General features: G+C 38.8%; 1 protein-coding gene across 1 annotated transcript in view; it reads left to right on the plus strand.

The window, feature by feature from the left end:
• slc6a16a (solute carrier family 6 member 16a) overlaps window positions 1-26,481 on the plus strand; it is a 66,466-nt gene that overhangs the window by 23,563 nt on the left and 16,422 nt on the right. The window contains exons 3-10 of the mRNA XM_057817598.1: window positions 2,559-2,716; window positions 7,909-8,035; window positions 8,107-8,282; window positions 8,597-8,707; window positions 11,318-11,559; window positions 11,672-11,852; window positions 16,995-17,196; window positions 17,271-17,430. Coding sequence (XP_057673581.1) covers window positions 2,559-2,716; window positions 7,909-8,035; window positions 8,107-8,282; window positions 8,597-8,707; window positions 11,318-11,559; window positions 11,672-11,852; window positions 16,995-17,196; window positions 17,271-17,430 — 1,357 coding nt within the window. The remainder of the gene's footprint in view (window positions 1-2,558; window positions 2,717-7,908; window positions 8,036-8,106; window positions 8,283-8,596; window positions 8,708-11,317; window positions 11,560-11,671; window positions 11,853-16,994; window positions 17,197-17,270; window positions 17,431-26,481) is intronic.

Below are 26,481 nucleotides of genomic sequence, written 5' to 3' on the forward strand. Positions count from 1 at the left end.
TTCGAGTATTTGTTTAATTAAAGTGGCGTTGCAATGGTTTGTTTTTGAAAGTGTTTGCATTTCGTTTTATTGATTTGGGTGGATACACTGCCCTCTAGTCTGCCTCATTTTACATGGCCGAATCCAGCTGCTCCCTGTTAAGACCAACATAAGCTAGGTTTTTGTTTGAGCTCATTTTTTTCAATGCATTCGTAATCTAGTTTAAAGGTATATTTAGCCAATTTTGTGAGAAAATGTGTCTGAACCATTTGGGAATATGTGTCTGAACCATTTGTTAAGAGCGTTTAAAAAAAAAAAAAAAAAAAAAAAAAGTATTTTATAGTATTTAAGCTAGCGGACTTTTGCTGCTTAAGTTAGCCAATTTTTCTTTTGTTGTACATAGATCTTTTTTTTGTACTGTTTGAGGCTCAGTTCAGGTATTTTAATTGTTTTATGTTCTGTATCTGATTACTCGATTATTCGAACTAACTAGTTCATTGATTAATCGACTACTAAAATAATCGATTGCTGCAGCCCTAGACTACAATATCAATACAACACAGAAACACAGAATAAATAAAATGTCTTTTTCAAGAAAAAATAAAATTGCACTTAAGCATTTAGGCGCAGAGGTATAAAGTTGTAGTAACACAAACACTTGCACTTCAACAAGAGAATCATATTTTGATTTCCAAAAAGATGACACAAATAACAGACATTAATAATCCCCGTTTAGTCTTTTATTCAGAGTTTATATGGACTGATAGAACGCATACACGTCATGTCACGCACACAAGTCAAGGCTTATGTGCGTGACATGACGTGGGTGTGTCAATTTACCCCGTCTCGGCCATGTAAGCAATACTGAAATATTGCTCATTCGGCGCATAGAATGAAAATCGAAAATCGTCAGGCTTATCCTTTTCTTCATTTATTTTTTTATGACTGTGGTCAAGCCTGCTTCTGCATAATGGCAGAGTTCAAGCTAGAAGCTAATGCACAGCTACATCGCTCCCGACCTGCCTGTCGCTTTCGCTTTGGTGACGTCATTGCTGCATGAATTCCGATTTGGGAGACTTGACAGTCACCACATTCTGGAAAAATGTGGCCCAGATTGGATTTAGACCACATACGAAAGTGACCCAGATCGGATTTGAAATGGGCCACTTCTATATAACTTGTCACGTTCAGACCGTCAAGTTAATGCTTCACTTGAGTCGGAAAAACACGAAAAATCGGCTTCATGCATTAAGACCTGCAGTATAAACCTAGCCTAAGTGTCAAAAAACATTAAACTGAGGTAAAACGGTCTCATTTCTTCAGCAATGTAGCAGACTACACTTTCCGTGAGGGAACGCCGTTTTGCGGGATCTCCCGCTTGTTGCGATGCAGTTTTCTTACCAAGCAGTGAAAACTAAAGAGGGTGATAGTGTTTCAAATGAGCAAGTAGATTTGTTGTGTTGGCCCTCTTTGTTGAAGCAAGTGCACTCGGTCCCGCATCTCCCCATTGAATGATGGTCACGCAAACTCAAATGTATAAAACGAACAGAGTGAATTCTCGTCACAGCACATTACGCTGTTGATAACAAGGAAGCCGAAATTTTAATAGCACGTCCGCCGCACATCTGCCGCATGCGCACGCACGCATGCACGTACGCACGCACGTGAGGCGATAAATCGGAGCGGGAAAATTTCCGCCTTCATTTTCATTTACCGTGCGATAAATGGAATTATTGCATATCACGACAGGCTTACTAGCAGTGTTGTGTTGCACACGTTCTAAAATAAAGGATTAAAAACCTGACGGAGCTGGCGATTTACTTGTCGTTGTAACAATATTAAGGAAACAAATGCCTGCACCAGAGGCTCCTTTTTTCGGTAATTTTTTCCCCCCTTTTTTCTGGTTTATAGTTCATTTGGCGCAGTGTGAATGCTGAACCTTTTCAACAAGTCATTTGCAAGTGCTGTTGAGAGGGAGCTCTCTATCCGGACCCTGGTCCTCTTAGTCTAATGTGAAAGTGCCCCAAGTCTCCTGTCATCGTTGTAAATTTGAAGCTGTTGGAGCAATTTAAAAAAAAAAAAATGCCTTTCATAATCCACGTGCTTTTAAAAAAAAGTATATCGACCTCAAATATCGGCTTAGAAAATTTGTTTTGGATATCGCCAATCTGCTGAAATTTTTTTTTTTAGATATCGGCATTTGAAAATCGCATATTGGACGACCTCTAATATTTATTCCCAAATATTAAACAGCAAGTGGCTTTAACTTGACCAACTAGTCACTTTTGTAACATGCTTGTATTTACCTCATTCACTGCTGTAGGCAGTGATTGACATCAAATCCATTTCAGTGAGGATGGTTGGCACTAAGTGATCATGTTTCACTGCCACTGATGGCGATAAACATCCAATTCATTTTGACTGGGAGGCTTAAACAATTGACAGCCAATGAGTTAATCTGTTGTTTTTCTAAAGTTAAAATAGATTTTGCAGCTCTGCCAAACGTCTATGTTTGATAACAGACTTATAATAGAAGCCCTAAAAGTGATGTGCATATATTTTCTTTTCCTTTTTTGCAGGGGCCTTCATGCTGTTGTATGTTTTTCTACTGGTGGTGGTTGGTGTTCCCCTCTTCTTCATGGAGTTGGCAGCCGGACAGAGCATTCGGCAGGGAAGCATCGGCGTCTGGAAGCACATTTCCCCCAAACTGGCCGGCATTGGCTACTCCAGCTGCTTGGTGAGGATCTGTAAGAGTTGTTGATTGTGTTCCCATACACAGTGAGCCTAATTCCAAACACTACATCATGCAAAGTATGTTTGGGTTTGAAGAGATTGAGGAGTTTGACTTATCTACTGTCTTTTTTCGCACAAGGCAATTGAATGCGCCCACTTTGTGTGTAAAATTGAGAAAAGACGGAGGAGCTGTAACATGAGACGTGTTGTGTAACAGTTCCTACTGCTGTCACTGAGCGTGAAGCAAAACGCGTGTTCACTCAGCGTCAGTGTTTATTTGTGAGTCTATTACACCTAAACTGCTGAAATGTCAGATCTTTCCGTTTGAACATGTAACATAGTGTATATAAAAAAGTCTGGACACCCGTGTATTGCAAGTATTTTGTTTTTGAAATATTTAAAAGAAACATTTTCCCACCTGAAATACAATCTATAACCTGCACAAATTATCGTGGGTTTTGTTTGTGTGTTTTTTAACCCCTTGAAATGTAAATTTATCAAAAAAATACTGTATATATAATTTTTTAAAAATCATTGCGGAGTAAATAAGCACTGTATTTTCTGCACTATAAGACATACCTAAAAGCCTTCACTTTTGTCAAAAGCAGACAGTGCGTTTTATAATCCGATGAGCCTTATATATGGAATAATATTGGTTAATCTTGGTATTTCTCACAACTTCATCCTGTGGATGCATAACACAACCCCAATCACCACTCAGTGAACTGGCTCGACAATGCGGCCGAAATATGTCTACGATCTCGATGGTCCTACTCCTACCTCCGTTCGTGAGTTTTTATAAGTTAAGGTGACAATTATTATTGTAACATTGGCAAAGAAATCGCCAGCTGCGTCAGGTTTGTATTCATTTGTTTCAGAACTTGTGCAACAAACACAACATGGCTACTGTCCACCAACAACACCATGAAAAGAGAGAGTAAAAACTCTACCGCATCTCTCACTCTGTCGTCAGTCACATATACACGCGTACAGGAACAGCATGCAAAACACAACTGCCACATTAGAACCAGTTTCGTTACATTATTATTAGAGGTGGGAATCTTTGGGCACCTAACGATTCGATTACGATTCAGAGGCTACGATTCGATTATAAATTGATTATTGATGACCCGCCCCCTATTAGCTGCTTTTAATGTTTTGTACATTAGTTACAAAAACTGTTTTAAAAAAAAAAAAAAAAAAAAAAAAAGCCTCGCAGGCTTAAATAAACAACTATTTCAGTATCAAGTTAACAGTTAAAAACAATAAATAATATACTCAAATCCCCATTCTGTATCAGCAGCTTTAAACTACATTCAATTAATTTAATGATGTGAATCAACCGTTAAAGTTGTTAAAATTGCTCCCGTTATTCCATAATTTCTCTTTTGTCTACTTTCGACATGTGAAAGTTTTAAAACTATTTTTAAGATAGATTCAAGTCAATATTTTACCGATTTAGGAGTATTTTAGATAAAAAGTTAATTAGGTTCGCTTGGAATGTTCGCTACAACAGCCTTGCAGGGAAGTCTACTGCTTTAAGATGGCAGCCGTTTACTAACGCCCGCATCTAGCTTTCTGTACATGTGCTGCTAACGCTACCAAGTCTATGTTGCATCTAGTCCTATATAAATATGATATCTACCGTAACATTATGTGGACGTACTTTGTAGCAGCTGTCGGCAGCAGTCAGGTATGTTGTTGTTTTTTTATCTCGTGGCATGAGTTGAGCTAGAGCCGTGAGTTGAGGGGCCAGGTAATGACAAGCATGATTTTTAGCTACTCTCGCTCCGTTCCTCATTGCGTCTGAAGACCGCGCGGCGCGCTGAGTGTGTTTTGCTTCCGCTTTACTTGACATATTTAATTAATTAATTTTCCGATTTGTATTTATAATTTATTTGTTTTGCTATGTGTACATTGGTATGAAAAAGTATCTGAACCTTTTGGAATTTCTCACATTTCTGCATGAAACCATTAAATGTGATCTGATTTTTGTCAAAATAACACAGATGAAAAAACTGTCTGCTTTTAACTAAAACCACCCAAACATTTATAGTAGTTATAGTAGTACATTTCTGTAGCTGCAGATCAGTTTGGCACATCTATCAGGACTAATCTTGGCCCATTCTTCTCTACAAAACTCCTGTAGTTCAGTTAGTTAGACTCCTGGGGTGTCTGGCATGAATCGATGTCTTTAGGTCAGGCCACAGCATCTCAATGGGGTTCAAGTCTGGACTTTGATTTGGCCACTCCAGAACGTGTATTTTGTTATTTTGAAACCATTCTGAAGTTGATTTACTTCTGTGTTTTGGAATATTGTCTTGTTGCAGCATCCATCCTCTTATTAGCTTCAGCTGGCTGACAGACGGCCTCAGGTTTTCCTGCAAAACATCCTGATAAAATTTTGAATTTATTCTTCCATTAATGATTGCCAGTTTTCCGTGCACTGAGGCAGCTAAACAGCCCCAAATCATGATGCTCCCTCCACCATGCTTCACGGTGGGGATGAGATGTTGATGTTGGTGAGCTGTTCCATTTTCTCTCCACACATGACGTTGTGTGTTACTCCCAAACAATTCAACTTTAGTTTCATCAGTCCACAAAATATTGTGCCAAAACTTCTGTGACTTTTTGCGAACAGTAAACGAGCAACAATGTTTTTTTTTGACAGCAAGGGCTTCCTCCATGGAGTCCTCCCATGACTGACATTCTTGACCATAATTTTACATATAGTTTATGTGTGCACATAGATATTGGACTGTGCCAGTGATTTCTGTAAGTCTTTAGCAGACTTCTTTTTTACCTCTCTGAGTATTCTGTGCTGAACTCTTGGCCTCATCTTTGGTGGACGGCCACTCCTTGGGAGAGAAGCAACAATGCCAAACTCTCTCCATTTGTCGGCAACTTCTCTGACTGTCAATTGATGAACATCCAGACTTTTAGAGATGATTTTGTATCCTTTCCCAGCTTTGTACAAATCAACCATCCTTGATCTAAGGCCGTCAGACAGCTCTTTTGACCGTGCCATGATCAGTGTTGTTAATCTTACTGAAAAAAAGTAATTAATTATAGTTACAAATTACTTCTCCCAAAAAGTAATTGCGTTAGTAACTCAATTACCTGAATGTAAGAGTAATTAGTTACTTGGCAAAGTAATTGGTGATAATTACTTTTTTTTTTTTTTCCTCAAAAAAAAAAAAAAAAAAAAAACATTGGCCACACTATGTGAAGTTTTTTGTGAAGGTTTTTGGTACAATTGGCCCGAGCCCAATTCTTTACCCTAATTTACCCTTTACCCTGAATCAGCTGTTAAAAGTTGTTAAAATTGCTCCCATTATTGCATTAGTTCCCTTCTCTCTACTTTCGACATATGAAAGTTTTCAAACTGTTTCATGATTTAAAGATAGATTCAAGTCAAGATTTTGCCGATTTAGAAGTATTTTAGATAAAAAGTTACTTAGGTTCGCTAGGAAGGTTCTCTACAACAGAGCCGTCCTAAAAAGTACTGCTTTAAGATGGCGGCTGTCTACTAACTCATTTAGTGCCATGTCTGTCATTTTGCATCTAGTTATATCTATCATGTCTACCATATCTACCATAACATGCTCGCGTAGTTTGTACTAGCTATCGGCTACAACATGTATTATTGGAGCTACCTAGCATCGCGTTTGCTCGGCGTCACAACTTTCTTGTCTCCTCCATACTCCTGCTCTGTCGTCTCGGTGAGTCCGTCTCCCTCAGACTTTTCGACCAATATAGTAACGCATAGTAACGCATGCCTTTCCGTCCTCAGTAACGGTAACGGCGTTGCCAAGATGAGAAAAGTAATTAATTAGATTACCCACCACTGAAAAAAATAACGCCGTTAGTAACGCCGTTATATTGTAACGCCGTTATTAACAACACTGGCCATGATGCACATCAGACAATGCTTCTCATCAAGACAATTCTTACCAGGTGTGTTTTTTATAGTGGACAGGGCAGCTTTAAACCTCTCATCAGTGATTAGGCACACACCTAACTTAAATTGTTTGGCAAAAATTGGTTCAATTGGTTTTCAAGTCTCCTTAGGCAGAGTTTTCACTTATTTATTTTATTCCCCCTCTGTCATTGTTTGCATGCTATCGTCATTAGATATGAAAACCTATAAATGTTTGAGGGGTTTTAGTTAAATCAGATGCTGTTTTTTCATCTGTGTGATTTCGACAAATATCAGATCAAATTTGATGATGATTTTATGCAGAAATGTGAGAAATGCCAAAAGGTTCAGATACTTTTTCATACCACTGTAACTACTATTTGTAATTGTTCCAGCAGAATTTATCAAGGATTTAGAGTCGTTTTTTGGGCTGTGGAATGAATTAATCGAATTATAATGTATTCTTGTGGGAAAATCCCGCTCGAAATACAACCATTTCGACTTACAAACCAGGTACTGGAACAAATTAAATTCGTGTGTAGCGTTACCACTGTACTACTACTGCGCTTTATAATGCACTTCGCCCTATATACAAACAGTTTTAAAATACACCATTCATTGAAGCTGCGTCTTATACTCCATTGCGACTTATAGTGCGGAAAATATGGTACATGGGAAAGATTTAAATAATAAAACAATATATAGAATATTAAATTGAAAACTATGGCTAAAATGGGTAAAACCTAAATAAAAAAATAATAAAAAATACAAGCGAAATAGAAAAAAAATTAAAATGTTTAAAATATTAAAGAAATAGTTTGTTGAAAATATGAAGGTAAATAAAAAGAATTCATAAATAAATTCCTTCCTTTAGTTTAAAATAAACACACACACGTATACTAGTATATACACCTTTATATACAGTATATTTTAAATATTTTATATTTACATTTTATCATTTTATGTTTTGTTTAAGTATTTTCTAATTTTGAGTTTTATTTTTCATTAGTATTTTTTACCAATATGATTTTAATGCACTAATGCAATTTCTCCAATAATTTTAGTCCTAGGCTGCCATTGATAGCACTACACATCCAAACAATTTGACGTGGTAGGGCTGGCAGCAAATGGACATCTAGTAATAAACTCATTTTAATTTACAGAAGAAGGATGATTGGTCACCACATGTTTGTTGAACATCAAGGGCGCTGAAAGAGTTAAATGCAATTCAGGCATTAAAGGGTTAATTACAAAGTTTTTTTTAAATTTCTCCTCAGGTTTGCTTTTATGTAGCTCTGTACTACAATGTGATAATTGCTTGGAGCCTTTTCTACATGGGAAACTCCTTCCAGTATCCTTTGCCGTGGGAAAACTGCCCCATTGACGTGTCCACCAATGAAACAGGTAAAGTGTGCTTGTTCAGACAAGAGTTTTAATTTCACAGTTTGTGAATATTTTTCTGCTCTAATCTGCAGTAAACGAATGCGCAAGGAGTTCGGCAACTTCTTATTTCTGGTTTCGGAAAGCTCTGAACATCTCCAATTCCATCGAGGAATCCGGAGAGTTTAATTCGGTCATGACGGGCTGCTTATTGGCTGCGTGGACCATTGTGACTTTAGCCATGATAAAGGGCATCAAGTCATCTGCAAAGGTGAACAAGAAGAGAATTTGCAACCGACATTTTACCCATATGCATTTGTATAATGTGCTGTTATGAATGGACCATGGCAAAACTCAATATGCCATGTGAAACGTTTTTTACTGGTGGTTTGTCACTAGTACACGTCCAATCAATTTAGGACGTCGAGTAACGTCAATGCCTACTCTGGCAAGCCAGCCTGAATTTTACCATGTACAAGATACTTGGCAAGTTAGTCTTGTCTCACCATTGTTTTCTACTGTATGTTCCTACAAAGCAGTGTAACACTGAACTCACTCTCTTGCTCTCCTTGTTCCAAATTGCAGGTTATGTACTTCTCCTCAGTCTTTCCCTATGTGGTGCTCTTCATTTTTCTCATCAGAGGCTTGACATTGGATGGCGCAATGGAAGGGATCGCGTATATGTTTTATCCCAGAGTAAGCCCGCCTTTCATAATGGGTATATTTCTTGCACATTTGTTTGGATGCTAAAGGACTCAGTTTTCCTCATATAACTCTTAATCGCTGAATTTACATTTATCAATACATATAGGACATACATATTAAAGAAAAATGCAAAATATAAAAATTAACAGTAAATATACAGTGGGGAGAACAAGTATTTGATACACTCCCAATGGGTTTTCCCATTGGCAGTGTATCAAATACGTGTTCTCCCCACTGTAGAAAATTAAAAGTTTAAAACATTTAATAATGATTAAATTTATTGAGCAAAACTTTCTAAAATAAAATAAATCTTGTTTGCTATTAATATTGAAATATATATATACATATATGGCGGAAAACACAGACAAGACTGAAAAAGCAGTTTCTGCACTTGCACCCCTCTTTAAAAGAAACTGCTGTATTTTAAGATAAAACAACTGTTGTGTTTGATGGAACAATATGTCTATATACTGCCTTAGCAGATTCATGGCGCATTAAGCCCCCAAACTATTTTTAATTTGTCTGTTTTACCCTGAAAACCCCCGTTTACAGACGTTGCGCAACCGCTTTTGTTTCAACCCAGCCATAAAACAAAGGTAATTAATTATATTTATTATTCAAAATGTCTGTTGTTTTTAGCCTAGAACCATTCATTGATGGCTCATATTTCGGTTTAAAAAAAAAAAAAAAAACACTTAAAAAAATTATTCACTCACATATTTTAAACTTTTAAACAAATTATGTCACAATGAAAAAAATTGCGTCTGTAAAAAAGTCACGGATATCTACCTCATAATGATCGCTTACCGTAATTTCCCGAATATAAGGCGCACCCGTGTATAATGCGCACCCCAAATTTACTTGTAAAATCTAGGGAAAATAATTGTACCCATTTATAACGCGCACCCTAGCACCAATAAATAGAAGAATACAAGAAAACAGGGCTCGTGTAAAGATACAGAAATGTCATTTTACTGACTGGTGAAACACAGCACAAGCATAGCATATTGGTAGTTCAAAACATTACCATAAACTGACAATATTTACGGTAATAATATGATTTGACAACTTCTCCAACTTACCAGAATCTAGGAGAAAACAAAACAGATGTGACTTTTCTTTTAAAGGCTGCTGTATAACTTGCTCGTTTCATCATGATGAATAAATGTTTCTTCCATGGATTGATACGGAAAAATGAAAGTGAGAACGTAAGTCGAAAATCCGCTGTCGACGCGGCAGGAACAATAGGAACTATTGTTATTTGGGTTTGAGTTTCCCGAGGGACAGATATAGTTGACGGACACACACAGGAAGTCTGACTCAAATGAGTTCAAGAAACTAAATTCTGTGCTTTATGAAGAGTGGAAAAAGCAGAATTTAACACAGACGAAATCATTCGGCCGATCAGAGTGAAGTATTACCGAAACAAAATGGTGATGTCACGTACCCTAATGGTCGGCAACGGATCGCCGCATACGTTTCTTCAACACAACATGGCCGTGTCAATTAAAAAAAAAAAAAAAAAAAAAGTTTATATATGTGTGTATATATATATATATATATATATATTTCTGTCTCTATCCATGTACCCGTTTATAATGGGCACCATGATTTTACAAGTTGATTTTGGGGGAAAAAAGTGCGCGTTATATTCGGGAAATTACAGTAATTGTATTTTTTTTTTGTTACTGTTGCATTTTCTCCTTTATGTTAGATGATAAATACTTGATCCAAACAAAAAAAAAGTTGGAAAAAAAAAGTTAAAAAGGGCAAATATATGAAAAAGAAAATCTCAACCACTCCTTGATGTCTGCTTTTTCTGCATCGTGACCATTGTTATGTTATCATTTTTCACCCATAAAATCCCCCAAAAATCCAGCTGTGGCCATTCACAGCTGTGTCTTGACATTCAGTGATACATGCTATATGGAGTTTTTGGATCGGAACAAAGTAAGTGCGCGATAATATCTCATTAAAGTCATGGTGTCTGTAATTCTGTTCTCGCGTGCTCTCATCTCCAGATTGGGTTTTGCTGTTTAAAAAATGTTATATTTTTTTTTAATGCCCTTCTGCCCAAAATGTATATTCCCCCAGAAAATTGAGATTTTAAGCTTTCCAATGATGTATCACACATGCATATAGGACAATTTTGAAAGTTGGCTAAATTGGGGGGTCTCAGAGCGGAACTTAGTGTTTTCCGCCATATAAACGCCATATATATAAAAATAGAAGTTTAAAATATGCGAGTGAATAATTTTTTAAAGTCTTTTTTTTTTTTAAACTAAATATTAGACATCAATTAATGTTTCTAAGCTAAAAATTATAGACATTTCAAATAATAAATACGATTACTTACCTTCTTGTTATGGCTAGGTTGAAACAAAAGCTTTTGCGCGACGTCTGTATACAGGGGTTTCCAGGGTAAAACGGACAAATAAAAAATAGTTAAGGGGCTTAATGCACCATGAATCTGGTATGGCAGCATATAGACATATATGTACAGTTCTTATATACAGTTCTATTGGCTTAAAATACAGCAGTTTGTGTTTTCCGCCATATATACTGTATGTGTGTGTACAATGTTTCTCTCTTTTATTTCAGCTAGAGATGTGGGGTAACATGCAGGTGTGGCGACAGGCAGCCACTCAAGTTTTTTTTGCCCTAGGGCTGGGCTACGGCTCTGTCATTGCATATTCCTCCTACAATCCAATCCAAAACAACTGTCACAGGGACGCTCTGCTGGTCTCAGGCATCAATTTCATGACGTCCGTCTTGGCCTCACTCGTTGTGTTTGTCATCCTGGGTTTCCGTGCCAAAAATATTGCGAAGGACTGCGTGGCTGAGTATGTATCAAAATCCAGAAGTTACATTCTTTTAATGATTTTAAAAAAGGGTGCACATTGTTTTTAAATGTCCAAGTGCATGCATTCTTATGATAGATATGTTTATTTTCAGGAACCTTCACCTTCTGAGCAACATCTGGATCCACGAAGAGGTCCATCATGGGTGGCCAGGGTTCAACATGACTGAGCCAAGCTCCCTTTCTGTATCGGACTACAGAGAGTGGTACAACCGCCATGGCGCTTCGCTGGAACTCAACATCACCGACTGCAATCTGGAGGAGGAGATGAAAAAGGTGACGTAAAAATGGAGGCAGCATGTGTTGACCATATTTGCAGTGGTGGAATGTAACGGAGTAAAAGTACTTTGCTACTGTACATCAGTACATTTTTGTATATCTGTACTTTTGTTGTGGACAAATATGAAATGGCACTTTTTACTATTACTTCACTACATTTAACAGCACGTATCCGTGCTTTTTATTCAACTTTTCAAATTGTTGCCTGGGTTTAACATTAATTTTGTTTGTTTTTCTCTAATTGTGAATTGATAGTTTGGATTACATCCTTCCAGTGCAATCAATAAGCCTTTTGCAACTATACCGTAATTGAGCACTTGAGGGAGCAACAAGAGTACAAGCAAGTTTAAGGCAGGTGAACAAGATATTGACAAATAAAAAACAACATTGACACCTTCAAATGGGTGCAGCACACTCTTGTACAGTAGGTGGGGATCTGCACCTGATAAAAACTTGCAATCCGCCATTAAGATAAGTTTTAAGAAGCTCCCAAAAACCCAAAACTTCTGTTTACAGTGCAGCCATTTATTTATTTTTATTTTTTTAAAAACTTTTTTTCTATTCTGCACGGTTATATAATATACGTCACATTTTTGCATCGGGAGAAAATCCGTTCTCATTTTACTTGCAAAGTAAATTTTAAAGCGGGTACTCTTGTACTTTTGCTTGAGTATTTTTTGCCCCTGTATCTGTACTTTTACTTTAGCTTTAAAAAAAAAGTGAGTATTTCATCAATAGCTGCATATTTGACACGAGAGAAGAATAAGTGTAAGTTTCTTTACTATGTGGTGGACACTTAAGTTTGGACTATGAAAACAATATTAAGTACCGGTAATCAAAAAGGAAAGCAGCATTAGAAGAAAACTGAAATGTTTGTATGTAGGTTTGATGGAAGTATGCTGTGTTGGACAAGTGAGCAGGAAAACTAAATAAACAGCAGACGAAAGATACTGGGTTGAACATTTATCTACAAATGTACACTTTCCTTAGTCCTCCCCATGGATAGTTTTGAGTCCAAATATGGACGATGATATCCACGAAAAAGGCAAAAATTACTGTCTGTTTAGTTTGAACAAGTACAGGATTAAGACAAAATGTTTATCAAGATAACCTGTAGTGCTGTTGTCTTCTAGGGATATAAGGTATTACCATTTAAATGAAATATGAATGCCTTCCAAATCAGTTATTTTTCAAATTTCAAAACCAAATGGTAGTTCTAGGGGCCGTTTACATGGTGACTCTCCGAGAATACGAAAAATTTCAAATTTGCATTTATATGGGCCCGTCTTCATTTGAACAATGTTGCAATTCCGCATGAAAACGATGTTGTATTCATGCCAGGCCCTAGTGGGCAGTGAAGATTTAGAAGGCGACAGCGAATGATGCACTTTGACCCCACCAAGTTCCTCAGCCCGGAAAAAAATATGCCCGCCCCCTCGAAGCAATGGCATTTTTCTATTGTTCAGAAAGGCACAAAAATGGAAACTTTCAACATATTTAATTTAAAAATATTATTAAAACAGTCAATTAAAGCCGACATTCTGCCATATTTGCTGGGTTTTTTGTTTAGTAGCACCGCTGCGCACACACAATGTGACGTGTACGAGTGCTGACGTCATCGGTGTGGTCCCGCGCTGCGGGAGCCTTTGATATGCATGCGGAGTAAGCCCCCTTCAATCCCCCGCAATCAAATTCTTCCTTTTTGGAGGCAGGATTCAGAATTTTTTGTCTCCACCTTCCGTCTTCGCCAACACCATATGCACGCGAGGCCATTCCGCTACTCAGTCATTGCGTCTTTGTGTCGCAGAGTCGTCACTGCCCCCTAGTTTGTTTGATCAAAATACCAGTCCACATTCCTTTTCAGGTGCAATTTAGTTTAGATTTTGTTAATGTTTGTGAGTCTGCTTAAGCTTATGACTTACAGTATATGCTTTTGGTTCATGTTTACATTCAGTTAGTTATTTGTTTGTTTGTTTGTTTGTTTACGTCAATTTGTTTCGTATTCATTTTATATTTACTTAATGCTTAGTTAAAGCATATTTAAATGAGTTTCAAGTGAGATGCAGTCAGTTTTGGGGAAGTTCATTTTCTACATGAAGTAGTTCAATTTCAAGTTAAAAAATTTTAAAATTAATTGTTCAGTTCCTACTTCCTTCTTCATAATAATAATTCAAAATTTTTAACTACAGCTCGTTGTTGAAAAAAATTAAGGTTAGGGTAAGGGTTAGCAAAAGATGCCTTATTTGCTAAAACAACACAGCCGTGACAGCCTCAGGCATATTGAGTTTCCAAGTTGGATAATTTCCCGCTATTATATTTGTTTGTTTGTTTGTTTGTTTTTTATCGTGGTTTTGTGTTAAATGCGTTAAATATTTTAACGTGATTAATTAAAAAAATTAATTACTGCCTGTTATTGGTATAAATTTGACAGCACTAATAATTATAGTATACTACAATATATAATAGTATTATAATAATTATAATAATTAGTCATTGCCAATCTAAATTTTTCACAAAGGGTGTCATTTTAAAGCTATCCCTAGTGTAGAAACTGAATTCTGAAGCATGTAGGATTAACTCCAGAAATTGTTATTTATATGATGAAGATGACGTGCTTTTAGTTTGAAATGTTTACCGGAAGTACGTTTTCTAAACCACTAAGTGTAAGCTTGATACTCTGCAAAAAAGCACCTTTTAACTGCAAGTTTGCGTTTTGGAGAAGATTGCCAATGTTTTATAGCAGGCTAAAGTAGGGTGTCTTTTTTTCTCATTAGCCTCAATGTAGCAATGCTAACGTTTACAGGATTTGAGGAGGTGATTCCCTATATTGTCTGTCTAAACTTTAATTCTACGGCGTGTTGATGACCAATAAACGTCTGTGAAAGGAACTGGAATCTGATATGCCAGCAACACGTGCACAAGCGGCAATAAATCTCAGCTGTGAAAATTACCCCCCTCATTTTTATTTACCTTGCGATAATTGGGCTCACTGCATATCGCGACAGGCTTAGCAACTACAATAAAGCATGTCGTTAGTTAGGTAGATGGACTTACGATCTGCAAGCTTGTTGTCTCCTGTCGTCTTTCAAAATTACAACTGGGTGACGACGCTTTAGTTATTTATTTATTTATTTTAACCTGTCCTGTTCAGCTGTTTGACACAGAGAATGGAAGTCTTAAGTGCCCGGGTTGCCTGAACAGTTTTAATGTTTCACATTGAGAGTCTGATATACTCCCATTGTGATCATTCAAAATACCTATTTATTTTGACAAAGCAGCGAACAGGAAGGGATTATGGGGGACACAGGAAAAGCAACACAAGAGAAGAAAGAAAAGAAACACACAAACAACAATAAGAAATACATAGAACATCTAGACTTATTATTAAAATGCTGGTGCCATCGTCAGCGAGATGTATTTCCGGTTTACACCATGTGGGGGCCTATTGGCCAGTGAAAGAGGGGGACGGGGGTGGGGGTGTCTATAAGCTAAGTGATTGAAAGAGGTAGAGTGTACACAAATCAGTTCTGTGATCTAGAACCCAGTAATCATGTGAATCTCTTATGAATGTAAGCCCGTTGGCGACCAACCCTACGCCGCCCCATCGCCAATCCCGGCACCAGGACCCCCAACCCGAGCATGCCCTACCGCATCCAGCGGCACGCGAGTCCCATCGGGCGCGCGACAGCCACGCAGACGGGCGGAGAAGCCGCGCGGGCGCCAACCCAGGGCCACGGCCCCCACCCAGCCAGCCCGGGGAGGGGGTGGGGGGTCAAACGCAGCCCATCCCTCCCCCTGCCGCCCAGCAAAGCAGCCATCACCCCCCCCCCCCCCCCCCTCCGGGATCCAGGGTGGTTCCTCCAGGGTGTTCATTCACAGCAAACGTACAGCCTGGTATGCAAGCGTGGCATTGAAGAGAAAGGACAAACCAGAGTTTGGTTGAAATAAGTCAGTGTTTTGGCCACCCTGGTGCACTTTTTGGGCTTTGTGCCGCTTTCCCCGCTTGCATACCGAGCATCATTCTCAACTTTCCACGCATATATTTTTCAACCCTTCATTAACCGTCGACGGGATGTTGTGCTCGTCGACGCAGTTGCATCATCAATGACGTCGACTACGTCGACTTGTCTGGACAGCTCTAGTTTGCAGTAACATTCATGCGACAAAAATATGATGTGTTCAGTTCACGTTTGCCCAAAATATGAACGCGTTCATGCACAACACTGGATGCAGTATAGGTGTTGCGTTCATTGAACACGGGGCCGTGTTGGTTATTATGATAGCAGAGAAGACAGCAGTAAATCAACAAAGACAAGTAAGTCAACTGTGCCCCGATCTACCACTCAAGGAATCTGATGGACTCAAAAAGTGGTTTACGATTGCATATTAGTTTGAAAATGGACCGGATCCACCGTATTTTTACACGAGTGACTTCCGGTCAGCCCATCCTAGCTACCGGTAGTAGTATTGACGCAGGAGGGTCGTGTCTCGCGTCAAATAATAAACTCTGACGTTCTTTTCGCGTGCGTCGTGTTGAGCCGCTTCTGGGACGCGTCTAACACGCGGCCGCACTGCGACTGGTGCGCATTGGCTGATTGACTTTAACGCCCGCGTTTCACTGCGTTCTCGCAGGGGCCAAGTTGTCGCGCCGTTGACGTTTCTGGGTTATACTGTCCTACCGTGTTGGGCCTCTTTTTTTGTAGAGAAGACGGAGAAAATATAATCTACACAAAGAAACTGTAACCCGATTGACTCACACCCTCGAAAAGTAAGGGTTACATTACGTCAGAAACTCGTTCGGTACGCCTCCGTTCCGAACCGAGCACCACGTACTGAAACGGTTCAATACAAATACATGTACCGTAACACCCTTAGCCAAAACACAAGAAAAAGCTTTCATTTTAATGTACTGAAGTTCAACTCCATTATATTTAAAATGAAACCTCTGACAGTGAAAAGTGAGAAGCTCATTGTTGTGGGTTTCCCCTCAAACACTTGTTGCTTATTCACCATTCAGTCAGCATACTCTCTCAAGTTCTGAATTTCCTGTCAAAAGTCAAACATCCTTAACTTTTTGTGTGTAGTATACGTACCAATGAATATCGTCATGTTCCATTTGTTTGCTATGTTGACATTCAGGGAGTGGAAGGTACAGGACTGGCTTTCATAGCGTTCACTGAGGTGATGGCTCTCTTCCCAGCCAGCCCCTTCTGGTCCGTTCTATTTTTCCTCATGTTGCTCAACCTGGGCATGAGCACCATGTTTGGGACCATGCAGGGAATCCTCACACCGCTCATGGACAATTTCAAGCTGCTGGGACGCCACCGCACCTTATTAACTGGTAAGCCACCCAAATTGAATGGGATTCCGTGGAAATTCAGGTCTCAATATTTGTCTCATATATTTGTTTTTCAGTGTGCAGCTGCGCTTTAGGCTTTCTGCTTGGTCTTCTGTTCACTCAACGTTCAGGCAACTACTTTGTGGCCATGTTTGATGATTACTCCGCCACACTGCCTTTGGTCATCGTGGTCATTTTTGAAACCGTCAGTGTTTCTTGGGTTTATGGCACTGATCGGTAAGTGATCTCTTTCTCTTTTTGTTATTATTAACTAGGTCTGTGTGATATGGAGAAAAATCTATCATGATATGGGTAATTATATATCACCGTTTCGATATGCCACGATTTAATTTTTTAATTACAATGGTACCTCGACATACAATAGGATCGACATTTGATCCTTTCGATATCAGACATTAAAAATGAGATGGAAATTATAGAAAAATATGAGCGTGGTGTGCCCATCAGTGAAATGGCTCAACAATACGACTGGAATATTTGTATGATCTCGACAGTCCTCCTCCAACCACGATTCGCCAGTCTTCAGAATTTAAAGGGAACCTAGGACTTAAAGACTTATAGGCGTTGATAAGACACAGTTGTTCTCTTTTACTAAAATATGTTATTAGAAACACATAAAATATTGCTGTTGATTTAAAAATTTATAATATTTAGTACATGTTTTGACCTACGGAGGGCGCCATGTTTTATGCATGCAATAGAGGCTCGGGGTAATGACGTGGATTGTCACTGTCACTAGACCAGTGCTTTTCAACCTTTTCTGAGTCACGGCACGTTTTTACATTGGAAAAAATCTCCCGGCACACCACAAACCAAAAAATTTTCCAAAATTACTTTCTGGACAGTATATTTATTCCTAAAATAGTTTCTCAATATTTATACTTACTCAGTGTGAAACTTGAGCCTCTTTGGATGAACCAGAAGCTGATATCCTGGCAGGAATGTTCATCAACAGCTCTCAGTCTCTGTTTTTATTTTTTTACAGCGGTTAGGCTTGAAAAGCTCAGAATTATCAGCCAGAATGACTTTAGCAATGTCTTTAACCGCATCAGGGCCGAGCAGCTTGCTGACAATAGCTTTGCAGGCAGATAGTATTAAGGTCTCTGCCAGAGTGTGGGACTTTGGATTTAGCAACAAGTTCAGCAACAAGGTAACTTTGGGGGCTTTCCTCATTTACCTTTGTAGCTTTTCTCAAAAAAGTTGCCTGTTTTCATAAAGGCGAACAAAATAGCCCATCGACTTGTTTTGCGGGTGTTGCGTTTGGGGATGACGTTTAGGATAGCTGCTCGTGTCGTGTTCAAGAACTGCTCAGATTTCTAGCTGTCAGCCACCTTGCTGCCCTTGACAATGTGTTGGAATAAAACACAGGGAGAGGATTGACTGTTGTCACATATGGATAAAATGGAAAGGACACTTTCGTGAATATTGACTCTTGACGAGTCTAATCAAATGATGTACTGTAGACGTGCTGGAGTCCACATTGTAGCGGACAGCAAGTTAGCTGATGGCTAGAAATCCGAGCAGTTATTGAACGCGACAAGAGCAATGCCTCGCTCATCTGCACACGACTACAACGTTCTACCTCCTCTTTCCTTCCTACTGCAACTCCGCCCGACGACTTAAAAAAATTAAAATGCGATATTGTTGCCTGGGTCTGCCAGACTATTCTCCCTGTATTTTTCAAACACTGAGAGAAATAGTCTAGGAACCATCCCATTAACGGCCTTTCGAGCAGGTACAAAATCAATCGACAAATCAGATTTGTTTATTTGCGTGACGTGTTCTTCACGAGCAACGTCACTCTTGCGCGTCGAAAGTCGTCTCTTCAACAACACAGATGGTGAACGGGAGAGCCGAGAATATGTTCCAATCCACGGTAAAATCAGTTTTAAATTACCAAAAACACATCGACACGAGTCATTGACAACAGTCTGTCTCGCGCTAGCCATGTCGAATAAACTCCGCTCTCTTCGTATGTTTACTTCCGCACGCAAGTCTCTCGTCCTGCCCTCGCCATTTTACTAACGTCACGTCTGCCCGTCGCTGATTGGTCCACTCCGCTGTCTGTTTGCTGTGGCTTGCTCCGCCCTGGAAATTGTATCCGCGTGAATGGTGGCCAGACTCAATAGCTGGAACAGCGGTGAGTCTGGTGTACCAGGCAAGCGATATTGGATAATTTCTCGCGGGACACCTGACGATCTCTCACGGCACACTAGTGTACCGCGGCACACCGGTTTAAAAACACTGCACTAGGCAATCACTAATGCAAAGCCCCATATAATAAATGCTGACAGTTGCTAAACTAGTGGCACGGTGGACGAGTGGTTAGCATGTCAGCCTTACAGTTCTGTGATCAAGCCCATAGCAAAGCAAAATTGAAGATGAGATCTTGTTCATGTCTCATTTACATCTCTGAGAAGTGAATCGGCAATAGTCGAGACCAGAGTGGTTTTTTTCAGTGTTCTCAAATTTGTCTCGTGAGAAGTAAGTCTCACAGTGAACATTACATGAGAAGGTCTTGAGAATAGTTCTACTGGAATGATTTCTCAATAAAGTCTCACAGCAGTCTCCTTTCAAGATCTCACCAAGAGACAACTATGAGATCCTGTGTTGATCTCAAATACGTCTCAATTTGATCTCCTTACTTGGACTCATGATCTCGGTCATGCCTCAGTGAAAGATATGGACAAGCAAAGTATTTTATTTCTTATTTCTGCCTCAAAGCTGCCTCTTTTCCTGATCTTGCCAAGCAACCCTACTAGGGTTGTTCCGATCATGTTTTTCTGCTTCCGATCCGATCCTGATTGTTTTAGTTTGAGTATCTGCCGATCCCGATATTTCCCGATCCGATTGCTTTTTTTTTTGCTCCCGATTCAATTCCAATCATTCCCGATAATTTTTCCCGATCATATACATTTTGGCAATGCATAAGAAAAAAATGAATAAAACTCGAACGAATATATGCATTCAACATACAGTACATAAGTACTGTATTTGTTTATTATGACAATAAATCCTCAAGATGGCATTTACATTTTTAACATTCTTTCTGTGAGAGGGATCCACGGATAGAAAGACTTGTGACTTTGTGTTTTGTGACGAAATATTGCCATCTAGTGTATTTGTTGAGCTTTCAGTAAATGATACTGCAGCATGCCCCAATGCATGATGGGAAGTGAAACCATGATGGGAAGTAAAACCATGACTGTGCGTCATGCTACCATTGGATATATCTTCTCTGCTTTGGGAAATAAGTTAAGGTGTTAAGACATCGATCTATTGCCACCTTGCTTCCCCACATTGCTTCCTATGATATTTTTATTCATAGGGAGAGGGATTGCAAGGTTTTAGCCAATTGAAGAAAAATTCGAAGGCTGCCAAAATTCACTCTACGCATTTTGTGCTGCCTATTATCTCTCTTTATAGGTAAAGCGGTGTCATAACAGATTGCGTGCGACAATGAGTGAGAGGACCGTGCAGCATTTATATTAATAGCGTTAAATATTTTAACGTGACACGTTAATTAATAAATTAATCGCCGTCGTTATCGTGATATATTTGATAACCCTTCGTTAAGCCTAAACTAAAGACTCTGGATAAGTGTAACATATTATGTCTGTAACGTTAAATACAATTAGAAAACGATTTAATAAAATATATACATATTAAAAAAAGGCATGGCCGATATTTTTTTGCCGATTCCGATACTTTGAAAATGATGTGATCGGACCCGATCAATCGGGACATCTCTAAACCCGACAGTTTATTGTTCCGGTCACAAATATTTCTCAATTTGATCTCCTTCCAGTCTGCAATTGCTCATTTTGGGTTCTCAAGATTCTTTCATTGTAAGAAAGAGTAGTGTCTGCCCTAACATGCCCAATCCCGTTTTAATTCATCTCATGCCAAAATATGAGTAAAAATTATAAAACGTGAAATAATTAAATAATATCTGGTTCATATCGTTCATCTAGTTCAATGTAAAAATTAGAGATCTGACCAAAAATTTGGCGCAGAAAACTATCGGCCAAGTGTACAAATGCATTATTGGTTTTTGGTTTTGAAGACCAAAAGTTTACCTCAAAGTAGTGTGAAGAACCTTCGTCCTCTTGTTTGATGACGTAATCAAAACACGGCAAGAAGCAACACCCTGGCTGATGCTGTTTCGCTAAATGTACTGGCTTACAGGCAAAATGTCTGCGATTTGGAAGTTTTTTTGAAGTATCAAATTTGCTTCATTGCTGCTACACGATCTTTCTGAAGTTGCTTCATTGATGTGTCACGTCACATCGAGTAGAGTGCATCTGAGCCCGTGTGTGGCTCAGTGGTAGAGCTGTTGTTTACCAACCCAGAGGCTGTGAGTTCAATTCTCTATCCTTGAGCAAGACACTGACCCCACATTGCTGTGTCACCGGTAGGTAGATGAGGATGTACTGTCAAAGTCCTTTGAGTGCCTGAAAGTTACTATACAAGTACAAGTACTTTAATGATGAGAATTTCACTTCTCAAATATTGCTCAAATCTGGTTTTCTCAAATCAATGTCCTTTGTCTCAATGATGTCTTTGCTCATTTTGACTCATCACTTCACAACATCACAAAGTCAGAAGCAAATAAGCAGAGAATGAGATGAATTTGAGATGATCAAATTCGTCCCACGAGACAAGATTAAGCAACAGATGAGCAGATTTTTTGCTATGGGAGGGTTTATCCAAAATTCAGGCCTTCCTGTGTGGAGTTTGCATGTTCTCCTCAGGCATGAAAATCTCTCACCTTTCGGCGAAATTCGCCGTTTTGAAGTCAAAAAGGGCGACCTACGTGAATTGCGTAGATCCGAGGAGAAATTCTTTTGGGGGGGGGGGGGGTCGGGAGGTTTTATTTAATTATTATTATTATTATCATCATGTGATTAACTTAGTACGTAAACTGAGCACTTAAGAAATCGGTTCTTTAAAAAAGGGACACTTGGACAGTCAGCAAATCCTTCTAGATGCTTCGCTGACGAGAACCAATCATCGGCCCAAGCTGCGTTCCATTATTCCAAACGCACGCACTCCTTACGTTAACTTTGGTTGCATTGCAAAGCTGCGGGAAAAAAAAGCAGGCCTTATCCACACCGGGGCAGACCAGAGCGCAGCATACACACTTGCCTGTATTTGCCAGCAGATTGAATTTGGTGAGTAATGGTTTCAATCGTTTTCACATTTTGCGATATAAAAAAGTTACTGCCATTCGTTGCAGCTTGCGTTGAATACTGCCAGAGCTAGCCAAATCTCCCATGAGAAAAAAAATAGCTCCCGTTAAATTGGCGTCAAGCTTGTGTATTTAGCGGTAATATAAACGAAGAAACACACTGTTGAGTCAAATTAAGCGGCATGCTCTCGGATGGAGGACTGCGGTGAAGTGAGCCGCTTGACTGGGGTGCCTCGTATCGCTCCCGTCGTCCACCTGAGACGCGTTATTTTCGGCTGGGACTTGAGCTGACGGCCGGTGTCGGCACAACACCGGCCCGACGAGTGGTGGGAATGACTCTTGCTTCTTAAAGCTTTTCAGACATACATGGATCCCTCGTTTTTCACGGTTAATGGGGACCAGAACCCGCCGCAATAAGTGAAAACCGCGAAGAAGCCCCCCCCCATTTTTTTGTGCGTGTTCAATGTATTTATTCAGATTTTACATTGGAAAAAAGATACATATATATAAGACATGTTTTTTCACTTTTTTCACCAAAGTATCATTTATAAATGGTTTTCAAGCACTTCAAAATGTAAGAATTATGATAAGTTTTAAACATGTTACTGCCCCGCCGAATTAATTTTTAAACAAGAATAAAGTAGTAAGAAAATGCTTGGCTTTATTAAATGCTTCATAGTGAGTCTACTCAAACCCTCTCAGGCTTTGTTAAACGGTGATTGACACATGTGCAAAGTTTTTCTTTTTATATATATTTTTTTGTTTGAAGCAACTTATTTGATTGAATAATAAAGACACAAATGTCCTAGCCAAAATGTGGCCCAAACGCAAAACAACATTACTTCAATGGAAAAATTTGTTTCAATCAAGAAAAATAGTTTTCAAATGCTTTTTTTGTCTCAAATTTATTTTTGCAATCAAAAACAATTTTTTTTAATTGAAGTGACTTTTTTGGGATTAAAAGTATATACTGTATTTTGATTGAAGCAACTTTGTTTTTGATAGAAGTAACTTTGTTTTTTGATTGAATAATAAAAACACAAATCTACCTCCATCGTTATTGAGAGAGAAAGAAATTAAGAAAGTTTTAAAACTAAAAGCCACTGGGGAGTCTGTTTTTTTTTTTTTTTTTTTTAATATTTATATTTCATTACATAGACATGCCTCGTAGGGAAAGGAGATTGAGGGATAAAAACAGGAGTTGGATGAGGCTGCTAAAGGCAGTGGATACCTCATCAGCTGGGTGAATAGCAGACCTGGTAAGAACAAGTTTGCAAGGATAGTCGGGTATTAAATACAATTATAAACACAATTGCAATGTTATTTTACTATAAGATTTTATGTCATTGCTTTATTAATCATTAGGTGCTAGAGTTGTTAAGTATGGATAATAATGAAATAATAGTTTTGAGAAAACTGTGCTGTTGGTGGTTCAGTGACCATCTGATGTGGTTTGTTCTCAGATGAACAAGTTGAGGAAGGAAGTTTTGATGCAGAGGTTGAAGGAAGAAAAGAGGCAGACTAAGTCACAGCCAGAAAGTGTTGATGACAGTTTTGATTTCTATTCACTGTTGCCCCCTCCCAATTAAAGTATGTCACAGTCGCAGCCAATTATTATCTAAAGCTGGTTAAAATTGAAGTTATGTTGTTTTAAGGTGTATTAAATACTTGTTCATGTGCTTCTTTTGATCTACGAGCACCCGCCCCTCCACCAGTCTCTGCACGGCCCTGCTGAAACACAGTGTGGGTCGACAGAGCTCAATATTTTGTTGGGGTGTACAGTGTACTGGAACATATTTCCTCCACACCCTTCTCACCTTTTTAACCCCTGACCCATTTTCATGCCTGTCTCCTTGTGCCTGCGTGGGTTTTCTCTGGGTACTCTGTTGTCCTCCCACATCCCAAAAAAACATGCATGGTAGGCAGTGTTGTTAATAACGGCGTTAGAATTTAAGGGCGTTACTAATGGCGTTATTTTTTTCAGTAGTGAGTAATCTAATTAATTACTTTTCTCATTTTGGCAATGCCGTTACTGAGGATGGAAAGGCGTGCGTTACTATGCGTTGCTATATTGGTTGAATGATCCGATAGAAGTCTGAGGGAGACGGACTCACCGAGACGACAGAGCAGAGCAGGAATTGGGAGGAGGCAAAAAAGTTGTGACGCCGAGCAAACGCGATGCTCGGTGGCTCCAATAATACCTGACTGTAGCCTTTAGCCTACAAACTACGCCCACATGATATGGTAGATATGGTAGACATGGTAGATATCACATATACATAGAACTAGATGCGAAATGACAGACACGGCGGAGTTTGCAACATGTACAGTATAGGAACTAGATGCGCTGGTAAACAGCCACCATCTTAAAGCAGTAGACTTCTTAGGAAGGCTCTGTTGTAGAGAACCTTCCTAGCGAACCTAAGTAACATTTTATCTAAAATATTCCTAAATCGGCAAAATCTTGACTTGAATCTATCTTTAAATAATGAAACAGTTTTAAAACTTCCACATGTCAAAAGTAGACAGAAGGGAACTAATGTAATAATGGGAGCAATTTTAACAACTTTTAACGGTTGATTCAGGGTAAAGGATAAATTAGGGTAAAGAATTGGGCTAGGGACAATTGTCCCAAAAACACTTCACATAGTGTGACGTATGTTTTTTTTTTTTTTTTTTTTTTTGAGGAAAAAAAAAGAACAAAACATGAAAATTATCACTGGTTACTTTGCCAACTTAGTCTTACATTCAGGTAACTGAGTTACTAACGCAATTACTTTTTGGGAGAAGTAATTTGTAACTATAATTAATTACTTTATTAAAGTAAGATTAACAACACTGATGGTAGGCTGGTTGAACACTCTAAATCAGGGGTGTCCAAACTTTTTGCAAAGGGGGCCAGATTTGGCGTGGTAAAAATGTGGGGGGCCGACTTTGGCTGACGTCCTTTACATAGAACAATATATTTAAGCAAAAATTAGCAAGCTATTCAGTATGTCACATTTGCTTTATTATTTTTTTTAATAAATAATTTCAACAATCTCGCAACTAGCCTTTGCGGGGTTCTCTTTCGACTCTCGGGCTCTTGCGAAATACTACTGCTGTAAAATTTAACTAGCTTCAAGTTGCTTCAATTTCTCGCTGCGTACAGTGTCTTCCCTGTAATCTTGTCGTACATGTCAGCGTGTTTTGTTTGGTAATATCGCCTCATCTAAATCTTTAAAAACAGCGACTGTCTCTTTGTAAATGAGGCAAGACACAGTTGTTGCGTATTTTAGTGAAGAAATAGTCCAATTTCCATCTATCCTTGAAGCGTCGGCCTTTTTTTTTTGTTGATTGTCGCCATTTTAGAAAATTGAAAGTAGAGGGTCACACGGAGTAATGTTGCTTAGCCCTTAAATACCTGCAACATGAAGCAATTATCAGAGAATCCCAAAATTTTAAAAATAAGGTCCTAATAAAGCCTTTTTTTCAAATTTGTGAAAAGAAAAGTCAAATATGTGTAATATGTGTAGTAAGCGCTCTAATTTCTATAACCAGGGGTGCACATAATTTTTTTGCCCAGGTTCTCAGAGGAGGACCTGGAGATGTGACTTGGTCCTCATTGAGCTTGAGAGCCAACCCGCCTGATGCAATAAATTTATGACAAGCTTTGCTTAGAGCCAGTTAACTTTAATTAAATATATTAAGAATTAATGCTTGATTAACATCAACTGGCACAACAAAATTGCCATTACTTTGAAGTGAAATGTAAAGAAATAAACATAAAAGCACCAATTAAAAATAAAGGGCATTATGCGGCTCCCACATTAACTTGAAGCCTTTTTAAAAGTGGGACGTCCTCCTCATAAGACCTCATTGAACGTGCATGTTTAGCTTTGTAAAATGCGAGCAAAAACAAGTTTTTCAGTGCATGTCGCTGTTCATTACCTTTATTCCGCCCTGTTCCGCCACTTGTCCATCGGGCGAGTGGGCTCCTGTCTGACATCGATAGTTTGCTTAATTGCCACATGCTCTCTGTTTTTTTCGTGCTTTTCAAAGTTTGGATGGCTGAAATTCTTTGACCCTACATAAAA

The sequence above is a fragment of the Corythoichthys intestinalis genome, chromosome 16, assembly GCF_030265065.1.
Source record: "Corythoichthys intestinalis isolate RoL2023-P3 chromosome 16, ASM3026506v1, whole genome shotgun sequence".
Lineage (NCBI taxonomy): Eukaryota > Metazoa > Chordata > Actinopteri > Syngnathiformes > Syngnathidae > Corythoichthys > Corythoichthys intestinalis.